Source organism: Chiroxiphia lanceolata, chromosome 3 (assembly GCF_009829145.1).
Source record: "Chiroxiphia lanceolata isolate bChiLan1 chromosome 3, bChiLan1.pri, whole genome shotgun sequence".
In the NCBI taxonomy this organism is placed as follows: Eukaryota; Metazoa; Chordata; class Aves; order Passeriformes; family Pipridae; genus Chiroxiphia; species Chiroxiphia lanceolata.
The window spans coordinates 65,077,858-65,090,477 of NC_045639.1; the positions used below are offsets into that span (position 1 = coordinate 65,077,858).

At 33.4% G+C, this 12,620-nt stretch overlaps 1 protein-coding gene across 8 annotated transcripts in view; it reads left to right on the top strand.

The window, feature by feature from the left end:
- TBC1D32 (TBC1 domain family member 32) overlaps positions 1-12,620 on the top strand; it is a 79,709-nt gene that overhangs the window by 22,093 nt on the left and 44,996 nt on the right. For all 8 annotated transcript variants that reach the window (XM_032683088.1, XM_032683094.1, XM_032683096.1 and 5 more), the window contains 6 exons: positions 2,315-2,397; positions 4,471-4,609; positions 5,316-5,403; positions 6,893-7,011; positions 7,644-7,760; positions 11,094-11,182. In XM_032683088.1, coding sequence (XP_032538979.1) covers positions 2,315-2,397; positions 4,471-4,609; positions 5,316-5,403; positions 6,893-7,011; positions 7,644-7,760; positions 11,094-11,182 — 635 coding nt within the window. The remainder of the gene's footprint in view (positions 1-2,314; positions 2,398-4,470; positions 4,610-5,315; positions 5,404-6,892; positions 7,012-7,643; positions 7,761-11,093; positions 11,183-12,620) is intronic.

The window sequence follows — 12,620 nt, forward strand, 5'->3', positions numbered from 1 at the left end:
TCCTCATAAGAGAGATGCTTCAGTCCCCATATCATCTTCAGTTCAGTTATGAATTTACTGAACAAGGTGTATGGATCTCTGCCTTATTCATTGTACTTTTCTATTTTCATTGTTCCAATAGTCATATGCAGTGTGAAAATTCTTATGTATTATAAAAGTTTACTTCAGATGAAGAAATGACAGCAGTTCCTTCAAATGCAGTTTTCAAAAAGTTCACAGAGAAGCAAATTTAATAAAAATGTTTGAATCTAAAATAACACTGGCACCATTTAGGTAAAAGTAGCAAACAAATCCTCAGCTTTGGCTTCCAGCTAAACTGAAAGCATATTTAAACTATAGGTATTAGGACTCTTAGTGGAAGACCACTGCATTGTTCATACTGAAAAATGGAACCATGGTTTTTTTTCCTCTGGTGACTGTAAAGTATTTTCTTAGAGAAGGATCAGACCAAACTGGGACAAAAAATTGGCTAAAAGACTAAGTTGTTCTTTTTTTTCTGGAGGCAAGGAAGCAGGAGGGAAAATGAATGCAAGGTAAAGAGAATGGAACAGCTGTTTTTCCTGTCAAATGTTGTATGCTTTTATTATGATTAGACATTTTAAAAATACAATCACAGTGTAAACTGAAGCAGAAAATATCAGAAAAATAGAACATAAATGGAAGAGACTTAAATCACCAGCTTGTGGATATTTCTCACTGCTTCAAATATGAATATTGTCACATAGGCATACATTTTTATTGTAAATAAATATATTATTAATTAGAATCGTAATTATATTGCAGTAGACTATGTTTTTCATCAAAGAACGTTGGTTTTGAAACTTATATTCTTCCTTACATTGAAAACTGGAGGTTTTTCTCTTGAATTAAGGAATTTAGTTCATTCGAATCATGCTGTAATTTACCTAACTCATCAATCTGTTCATCTTTTTATGCTTTCCTATTGTGTAACTAGTCAGTCTTGAACTAAACCGTTGCTCTATTTAATGTTTATCGCAGGCAGACTGTTAAAAGCTTTTGATGGGCATTTCCAGTTATTTGCTCTAAAACGCATTTACACATATACAAAAGACTTCTTTGGACATTAAAATCCTTTATTATGATACAGAACATTATTTAGAGGAATTGTCTTGACACATACAAGATATGTAGACTGAATGTGTTGAATTAAAAAAAAAACAAAAAACATTTAACTGACAAAATGCCATTTCTATCCATCACTTTGGTGGTCAAATTGAGACTGAAGTATCAACATAGTCAGAACTTCAGGAATCAACAAGATAGTTCAGGAAAGTTCCATTTTCAACTCCATCATGCTAAAGTTATTTTCTGTCATTGTTCAATTTTAAAACACCTGCAGTTTATAAAATATTCTACCATTTATAGGATAGCAAAAATGGTGGACTTTGATAGACTCTTTCCAAGCAGTAGTGTCAATTTTTAAATGGCTACACTGATAATTTGTTTTCTTTTCATTTACGTGTCTCTTGAAGTTTTAAGACTGACAGAGAAACAATTTTTTTCTTGGCAGATTCTGATGAAATTCTGGGACAGAATTTATACAGCTGATAATAAAAGGGGAGCAACAGATCTAGTACGACTAGTTTAATAGAGGAATCTTTTGTGGATTTATTATGTCATGTTTATAAGACAGTAAATTAAGGACTGCTAACTTTCATTTGAATTGTGAAATTTGTTTTTTATCCCTAGAAACATAAAACAACTTAAATAATTAATTTAAAATATACAATGTCTTTCACACCAGGTATTTTCAAGTATTATTTAAACTATAAGCTCCATCAAATATAGAAATATGTATATATATTTATGTCTGTAGCTCTATCTCCATACCAATATAGATAAATTTATATAATTTATAAATAAATAAAAAGTGGCAGAAGTAGTCAATAAATTTGATGTTGCATTGTTGACTCCAGAGACTGTTATTTCCATTACCTGTGACAGAAATAGGGTAAGGAGTTGTGTTTGATTTTTTCTTTTTTTCTTTTAAATACCAGTTTTTGCTTTGGGAATCTCCAGATGGGAAGTAAAGAGATTTTATTTAAGAATTGTAATAAACATTTTAAAAATGTACTAGCTTTAAAATTGTTTATACCCAAGGAAGAAGGAGAAAATAAGCTTGTCTGGAATAAAAAATATAGTGGAATAGTGTGTTCTGTGCCAAAGACTAAACTAAAACCTGATCACTGTTATTTTTTTCTTTAATATATAACAAGAGAATTAGCAAGATCTGGAGTTTAAAAATGGTGTAAATAAACAGTAAGGAGGTACTTATTTATTTTTTATTTTACAGACAAATTTGCTTTCAGAAAGAGTATCTACTCCTGTAGCTGGTGCGGACTCAACTTCATCAATAAGTCTGGAGTCAAAAAACATGTAAGTTTATGCTTAATTTATGCCCAGGTACAAGTGTGAGCAGACACTGCTTCTTTAACCACAATTGAGACATCTTGTAACCCGAAGTCTTTGTTTTAGTTTGATCCCAGATGGCAACTAAATACCACACAGCTGCTCACATCCCAGCGGGATGGGGAGGAGAATTGGGGGAAAAAAAAGGAAATGAAAGTTCATGGATTGAGTGATATGAACAGTCTAATATTGAAACAAAGTAAAATTTGGTAATACTAATAATAGTAATACTACTAATGATAATAATAACAATAATAGTAATGAAAAGGAGAAATAACATACAAGAGAAACGAGTGACGCATAACACAATTGCTCACCACTCTCCGACTGATACTCAGCTCATCACCAAACAGTGATTGTCCCCTCCTGGCCAAATCCCCCCAGTTTATATACTGAACATGATGTCCTGTGGTATGGAAAGGGATCTTTGGCCAATTCAGCTCAACTGTTCTGTACTCTCTCATGGCTTCTTGTGCACCTGCTCTCCTGCAGAGCATGGAAAACTAGAAACTCCGTGACTTGGATAAGACTACTTGGCAACAACTAAAAACATCAGTTTTAGCAACATCATTCTCATCCTAAATCCAAAACACAGCACTGTACCAGCTACTAAGAAGGAAATGCACTCTTTTCCAGCCAAAACCAGGACAGTCTTTTTGTGAAAATAATAGTGGTAGGTAGAGGGATTGAAATCATCCTAGCGTAGGTCTCAGTAGAGTTACAAAATTGTTCCTGACCTTTGAGGAATTTCTTAGCTTAGAGAGTGGTATAAAATTGTCTTATAGTTGATTCTCTTTGACTACAGAATTTGTTTTGAGGAAAATGTGAATTGGAAAGCATAGAACAGAACAGCTGTCAGTTTATCTTAGGGCTTTGATGTGCTGCTAATTTAAAATGCTGTTCTGCTGAATCATATTTACACCTTTGAAGTATTATGTAGTAAGATTGGCCAATGTTGGTGTTAGTGCAGAAACTAGTTAGTTAAGTAGATTCTTACATATACTTCACCATAGATTTAATGTATAATTTATAAAGACACCTCAACAGTTATTAGTGATACAACAGTGATAGCATGTGGACTGGTTATAGCAATTCAAATCTAGTAGCAAAAAGAGATCTATGGATACAGAGCTCTGACTCTACCATTAACATAAGCAACAATGTCTTCCTAGCTAAGTTTTTCATTTAACTATGGAACAAGACATGTTGATAATTTTCTGGGAGTAATCTTTGCTTCTGAACATGACACACAGGAATTCTGCAGAAGTAGTGATTAAATTTTGAGGTGATGGGTCACTGCTATTGGAGAAACTGCATACTGCTTGCTGATGTGTATCTCAAAAATGGGAAATGAGAATCCAGTAAGCAAATGCTTTTAAAAAAGCAGGATCACAACAGTCTAGTGATACCTGCAGGAGTGGTACCTAGTCATAGGTGATATAATTGCTTCACTTTTCTTTGTAGAGCAGAAGGTATTACCATAGTTTATCCTTGCAGTTGCTATTCTTCCTACCATGTGTGTAGAAAATATTTTCCATATACTGCTCTTAATACGTGAGGCTATTATGTAAATATTAAACGCCTTTCTTCATAATTCTGTACTAATCTCTAGCAGGAACCTTTAGCTCCTCAAATGTGAGTTTCTCATGGTGTTTTTACATTGCTGAGAAATTCTGTGCCTGCTTTGCCAACTTGTAACTCCACATTAATACCTGAAGACTGTATAGAGTCAGATAGTAAGTCATACATATGTTTAAGGATGGCATAGGTCTTTTGGGTTCCCCATTACATCATCTTTCTATTCTGTGTTCCTACCTAATAGTTTCGCCAAGATGAGTGTGAGTGTTTGCACAAAATACAGTCTCATATATATTATCTTTTTTACAAATGCTTTTTTAAAACTAACATAAATTTATAAAATAACCATAGAGTTCAGTGAGTGAAGTACTGTTGTTTTTCAAAATTAGAAATTGTATGTTTTCTTTTTTTCCCATGCTTTTATACATATAATTTTTAATTACTATTTTGTTACTCTTGCAGTTTGTTATGGGAAGAGACTTTGTTAGATGCCTTGCTAAATTTTTCTTTGACACCCAAAGGATTATTTCTGCTTCATAGTACAGGTGCCATGAATGACTGTGTGAACTTTATGTTCAGCAGTTTATTAAAAAAACTCCAGGTAAGCATTACCGAGTGTGCATGATTTTTCTTTATTTTTTAAATACTACGATAAAAGAAAGAAGAAAGAAAATAAATCTGGAAACCATGTTGTTACTTACTTTTTGCAAAAATGAATGTGAAATGTAGCTTATAATCTTTGATATTGGTGTCACACTGAATCTAAGTTTGTTGGATGTTGCTCGTCTTTACAATTCCAGACATATATTTAGTTTCTCAGACTTTTTATTGTAAAGTTTGAAATGCTAGGAAAGATATTTTTTCTTTTTTTTTTTTCTTCTAAGTGCAGATTTTTCTAGACCAAGCAGGCAGGTGATGCTGAAATCTAGATATGCTAGACAGTACTTAAAATATAACAAAAAAATCAGATAATATGCATTTTTAGGGCAAAAAGGTAATGTCACAGACATCCTACTGAATGTGTGCAAAAACCATTATAATACTAATGGTTTTATTTGCTGGTGTTACATGTCTCAACCAGAGTCTTTGCATTTAAATTTTTAAAAGATACTTGATAAAGATGTTTGGTTTGGAGTCTGACGCTAGTAGGTGTGCAGAGGGTAATATCTATGAGCTGTTCAAGTTTAATCATGGAATGGATTAAATTCTGTAAACAAGTGTAGGAAAAATCAATATTTAAGAGATCATTTCAGAGTTTCATGTCTTCTGAGTAACTAACACTGTGCTTTTATATTTGTTATCAACAGACAAATGAATATGAAGAGCTTGGTAATCAGGTGATTGTTACACAAATGGCAACAACACCAATGGGTGCAGTAGCTCTACAGAGTTCAGGTAGATTGAAGAATGATGTTATTATGAATAGTTACATGCTGTAGTCTTGTATATTAGAAAAGTGAGAAAGATGTTAAAAAAGATAAACTGAGTGGAATAATTACACAGTATTAACAAAGACTGCTTAAATGTCTGTTAATTTCTTCTTAATTGAAATTTATTCTCTCCAACTTTCAAGTCATTCATTAATCTTGATGCCACATTTGGGGGTTTGTTTTATTTTTTCTTCTGAAATGATGCAAGATCTTTACTTCATTGGTTTGGATTTCCAGAAATTTCCTGTATGTGTGTGAAGACATTTATACTGCTTAAAAATAAGTTAGGAATAATTTGCAAGTGCTTCTTATTGATCTGCAGATCAGAATTAATAACTGTTGATGTCTTTAATTTGTGTGTACATTTCCATGGTTATTGACTGCTCAGAGAGTGAGGAACTTCAAAGGCCTGAATGTCATTGGTGCACTTACACAGTAGTGAGATGTAAATGAAAATGTCTGAATTGGCAATTGTTATATGTCAACCCATAGCACAAAGTCCCTTCAGGTTCAATCTCAGATTACTCAACTGTTACCATATCAGCAGTCCAAGTAGTCATTATATTAAAAGTAGAATCTCATCAATAAAATAAAGGTACTGTCGTAAGTTGCTAAGGAAATTCATGAGGTACAAAAGTTGAAAATCTTCTCTCCGAGTATGTAGAAGTGACTGGTGTGTAACTAAGATGACTTGACTGAAAGACTGTCAGAAAGGCAGGCAAATTCTGCTAGTCAAGGAAACTGATTGTTAGTTGCGTATTATTTATGCCTCTGGGATTTTTCAGAAAGCAGGGAGCAGATCTACTTGAGGAGTTACCCATCTACCCTGTTTAAGGTTCTCAGCCAAATTGCTTCTTACGGGCCTTGGCGTCAAAGACAAATGATAGACCAAACAGCATTGATTTTCAGCCCTGAGAGGTTGTGTGATGTATGTAAAGTTTCTGTTAAGCCTGTAACTTACCTTTGAAGATTTCAGAGTTAGATGGCTATCTTTCCTCTTCTCTTTAAATATTTAATATTTTAAATTCAACTAGTAGTGCTTCTCCTAAATTATTTTTTTTTGTCCTTTTCTTTGTGGTATGTTTTAATTTATTAATGAATTATAGTAAATCAGTATTTTTAGAACTATAGAGACAGTACTAGCTAGGCCTTGATCTGTTGCAGTTAACTTGTTAAAGAAGGTCAGCAGCTCATTTATATGGACAATAAATATCGTCCTAATCTAATGTAGTAGTCTTTGGAAACTGTTGCTGTAGATTTTAGATTGAATATAAGCAGACCACTGTAGAAAAGTAGTTTTAACTAAAGGATTGAGAATAGCAGGGAGAGTAACCCTCAGGCAGTCTGCCTTATGAAATTTTAGTCTGCAGTGTGGAGAATTTTGAGAATCTGAGAAGTGTAGTGTAAAATGTTTTTAATATTAAATTGATAATTAGAACAAAAATTTTCTTTAGGCTTTATAAAGGCACTTGTAACTGAATTGTGGTCTCTTTTGGAGTGTGGAAAAGATGATTTAAGGATTACCCAACCCAAATCTGCTCCAGTTGACCCTATTGACCAAAGCTGTCAGAAGGTGAGAAATTACTTAATCTTATTATTTGGTCTTATTTAATCATAGAAAAAAAAAACAGTGCTGTGTTTCAGATAGGATGATACATATCTTTCTGTAAATTTTTGTTGCATCTAATCCTACTTCTTGGCACATGTGTCAAAGCCGGTGTAATACACTGATCAAATGATGATTGAAAGGATACTTGTGTTGCTTGACAGGTCACAATGCCAGGCATTCACTGTAAATTAATGAATGACAATCATGACATCACTAAAAGTCTTAAAGACTGACCATCAGTTCATGTATCTGATTACTGTAGTACAATCAGGAAGAGTGATGTGTTTTAGAGTATTCTGTGTGATTTTAGAATTACGTGATGAAATACTATAATTTTCAAAATTGCTATACAACGTCATAAATAATACATATATGTAGCATATAATAATACATATTTCACCGACACTACTGCCCTTTTAGATTATACAGATGCCTGCCAGGGTACACAGTCTTATTTTGAGCAACTCTGTTTATGTCAAGTTCAACCTGTAAAGGATAAAAACAGACAATCTAAATGGGAAATAATTGCTAATATATACTTAATTATACTTAACTGTTTAATATTCTCTTTTGTCCCTCCTTTTTTCTTTCTCTAGTCTTTTTTGTCTCTGATAAACTTGCTCACTTACCCTGCAGTTTTTGAGCTCCTGAGTAAACGAAATATGCCAAATAAACCAGTGTATTCATTCCGTGAAGTACCCTCAGAGGTTATTGTAAGTATTTTGAAAGAAAAATAAATACTTCTGTGAAGACATATTTCCTAAAAAAAGTTATTTTTTTGTAATAGAATAAGTTATTTTCTCTTCTTATTGAGAGATTTTGAATTTTTCTGCATTTTGTATTATATACAGCATGAGGGCAGTATATGCACATATCACTTCATGTTAACTTAAATTTTCATTTTGAAATCCTAAAGGTAATATAAAATTTGATGCCTAATTTAAAGGTCATCTTTTCTGGCTTGTGCTAGAATTGTGTTTTTCCATGGGAAAAAAAGTGGCATACATAAACCCCTCTGTATGTGCATGCAGTTACATGCTGGAAAATGTGTATACTTGTATTTCATACAATATTGCTCTATCACACTATCCATGAATTCAAACAGAATTTAAAAAACCTACAAAACCAAAGTACAAAACCCCCATACCTTCAGCTTTTTTTAATAACACATGATTCACACACACACACACAAAATCAGTAATTGGAAAGCTAGTGATAAAGGCATATTTCAGAAAAAAGGTTTCACAGTTTCTGTATTTAGCATCATTTTGTATTTGATCATCCAACCACAGTCCATTAGGGGTTTTTTTCTCATATACAAAGCGCAGACAGGTTTAATTTGTGACCTTGAGTAGCAATTAAAATCAGATTTTTTTTCTAATGAGCTAGCACTTCAAATTGCTGGTATGCTGAAGTGTCTGTTTAGCACAAACTCTGGATTGGTGGTAGCTTAAATTGTTTAGACAGAGTATATCACAATAGAGTATGTTATGTTTGGAAGGGATTTTTGAGTTCTTCTTTGTAATGTTGTTTTGATGATTTCAGGAGGAAATGGGATGATAAATTTCATTTTTCCAATCTACTCAATGTTGGTATGTCCACCAATGGATAGTTCTGTGCAGTCATGAAGTTTTTTGAGCTACTGGGATCAAGGGAGATAGATGTATGTTGAAGGTGATAAATATTTGAAAGCTTTCAAATTGTGGTAGATCTTAAGTAATGATTTTTGTGACTTTTGAAAGCCAGTGTTGTTTTCATTTCTGAGGCACTTCAGTATTTTTATGGAAATCTCTAGTTTCCAGACATACCAATACCAATACAATTGCTCAAAGTTCCCTGAGCAGTTACAGATGTTTTTGATGGGTTTGTCTCACTTAACTACTGTGGAGCAGTGGGTTTTGTAAGTCTAAGATAGACATCCAAGATTATGTAGTTAACAAAAAATAAATCATCAGATTGTCTAATGTTACTTGAACATATAATGGCTAAGTAGACTAAGTACTCAGAAAACTTCTGCAGTTAAGCAGAAATAGAGGTTTGCTATAGAACCATGTTTTTGGGCAGTGATTGCAGAAAGTGAAAGATAAAAGATTTTGACCTGATGTAACTACGATCAGAAAGCAAAGTAAAAGCAATTTCTATGCCACTGGAAGATTTGATTGGAAGACCTAATTATTCTGTGGGCTTCATTTTTTCCTCTGTTTCTGAATCATGTCACATTGCCACAGAATCTGACTTGTTTATGCTGAACTGTATGTGATAATGCACAGAACATAATCATCTTTGTATGCCCTTTATTTCTTAAATGCACAGGATTTAAACATTTGTTCCTCCTTTATGTTTTTATCTGACTAGTTGCATCATTAACTGAACAGATTATTAGTTGAGCTTTTACTATTTTCAACTGTTGACTAAAACCAGGTTTTTATTTTGTGCCCTTTAGAAAATTTTTCCTAATACATTCAAGATCTCTCTTTACTGTATTTGGCATGTAAAGATATTTTAGAAAATACAGTACATAAATCAGAGTCCTGCCTGCCTTCAGTCTTGCTTTGAGGGTATCTGCTGTACATGTGTTCAAGGGAATCTAGCTTGGAAGGTACCCTTCAGATCTGTAGCTTTGAAAGACATTAAAACAGGTGATCTTTTTTTCACTGATTATGGAGAATCTTGTATTTAGAATAGTTTATCTTAGATGTTCAAAGTAGATGACATCTGACCTGTAATATTTAATAACTCATCTGTAGCTAAGCAGTACAGATCTATCTGCACATTTTTCTGGTGGGACAGTGTGTTAGATCTCATTCATAATATTCCTTCCTAAAATCTCAAAACAGAGTTTGGTCTCCTTTCTTAGTAGTCCTCTCACTGTGTTTGCTCTTTCCATTTTTTTGCAGGCTCCAAGCTTTGATGTATACATGAGAGAAGGAGGTTGTTGCTAGAGAAATATCCCCTAGCATTTAAGTCTTTGTATGTGCAAATATCTAAAAAAGTCTTAAACCCCAAACAAATCAATTGCTTACATTAACAATTTTATGAACAGCCTTGGGGGCCAAGTTGAACTATTTTAGTGTGAATGATATATGTGGAAAAATCTGTCTCCCTCACCGCCCCCCCCAAAAATATGCTTTCACCATATTTTAAATGAGAATGCATTTTATGAAGCCAGTTTACTTGGACAAGTTCTAGACCTGTTTTTCTACTATTTTCAGTTTTACTTGTGATTTTTACTTTTCTCTGTTGAAAAGCAGGGCTTTGGTTGACTTCATGAAAGTATGGATGTTAACTTTTCTCTCATATTATATTGAAATAACTCATTGATCTAACTAGTTAAATAATAACTCTCTCTGCTGTCTCTGAAACTGTACTTAAATATGGAGGAAATAAATGTTTTGATTTAATCCAGATTAAATAAAGCTCATAAGGGGCTTGTTGTTTGTGTCTTCTGAGCATAGCACAACAATCTGTTTCTGAGGGAACATCAGTGAATGTTTTTGTGCATTTCTTAGTCATTTAATGAAATTATTTCTTAGAAGCAGTTTGGATATGCAGTGAACCAGAGGGGAAGATAATTAGATTGGATTTGTGGAAGAAGTGGGAAGCAGCCACAGGTCACTGTCTGTTACATGAGATACTCTAGGATAAGGGGTGTAAGCCTCAACATCTGAGCCAAGCCTTGCTACATTGAGAATAAATGGCTGTGTCATGCAGCATATAGTACTAACCAGCGTTAGAAAGGGTATTATATTAAAGAATTTGCTGTTCAACATTTTTGTTGTGGTTTAATACTAAAGAACTAGGATAGTTGATATGCAACGATCTTTTTGTATGCTTAGTGAATTATATTTTTTAACAGATTTCTTTTTTTCCTAACCTTATGCATAGTTTCTTTTGGCCATTGACTTTTGAGTGGAAAACACCTCTTCTTACAGAAATAATTTCAATAGGTATTTCAATAATGGTTTTCATTTAACAGTAAACATCCCTATGAAACTATTATATGCATAAAATATACTTGTTTTTTCTCCTTTCTCTTCCTTTGGCAGGATATCATTGACAGGCTTATAATTTTAAATTCAGAAGCTAAAATTCATTCCTTATTCAGTTATGAACAATCCCATATATTTGGTCTGAGGTAAGTTGCTTGGCTTTTTTTATTCTCTGATCACATTAACTAAATAGGATATAACATGCTTGGATGTGTTACTTCTGACAAGATAATATTGTTTGGGTTTTATTATGTATGAAGGTGAAATTCCCCTCTTTTTTTAGCATAAGATTAAATGAAAAATGACCTGCAGAATGAGAACAGTGATGAATTCAGTCTTATTACCTGTAAATGGTTATATTGTAATATGAGAAGCAGTGGTAGAAATTGCATGTTATTTTGCCTACTTGATTATAAAAAGCGTGTTGTACATCCACTGTAGTGTATAAAAGAAAAATCATACCAAAATGCTAAAATAAACAAATTACTGTGTTTATATCAGAGTTTGATTTATGTAGTCTCCCTGTACTTAAAATTATTTTTTTAAGTCTTTGTTTAATTATCACCAATTTCATCAAAACTTATTTTGAGGAGAGTACCATTTGATCCCAAATATTTCTAGAACCTGAAGGTACACTTAAAATATGCTCACACTGTCATGCTCATGTTTTGTAATATTAAGTGCTTTATAATATTTTAACATTGTGTTGCCTTAAGAGACCACAGAAAACAGGACTCCGAGCCAACTTAGTGTATAAGATAAGATAAAATGAGTAGGTCCTTTAATTTCAGGCCTGAGGCCCACAGGAATACACGTGACACGTCTCCCGTGTCCACGGGATTCCACAATTTAAGGTGTTGTCCCATCCAATCCCAGATTTATCCGCCCCCCAGCACCTCCCCCTGGCACACCCCTCTGGAAATTGAGGCAGGGGGCTCTGGGACCCCCTCTTCCTCATCCTCCTCTTCATCAAAGCACGTTCAGTTCTTAGAGCTTCTCCAAAGTTCTGGGTTTGAAGGTCACTTTGCCTGTGTGATATCTTATTGTCCAGGTCAGGGTGCAGATGTTGTTAAACAGAATAAAGGCCTACCTTGAAGGAAGTCTAAACAAGCTAACAGAATTTTGAGGAGTGATATGGAATGGGGTAACAGTGTTGGGTAAATGTGTAAACTACTGTGCTAAGGGTAATAATACAGCTACTTCTAAAATCTACAAAAAGCTAAAAGTCCAAAAATCCATAGGCATCAATTGAAAGTAGTTTCTGCATTTTTATTCTGTTTTCCAAAGATGAATATATAAATCCTTGCATTCACTTTTTTTTTAGGAACATATTTTTTGCAACTGAAATAAAAGATCATATTGGAGTGTACTTCATAGTATGGAAAACTTTGATAACCTTGCTTGAGCAGTTGATTAAGTCCTGCAACATTAGCTTTCTGCAGCTGTATTTATACTTTGATATCACAGTAAAATTATTTCATACTATGTATGAATAACCGTAAGATACAGTATAATTTGCTGATAAGGATGAACATGGAGGAGACGAACAATGGCAGAGTTTGGAGTTGGGAGATAAATGATTTT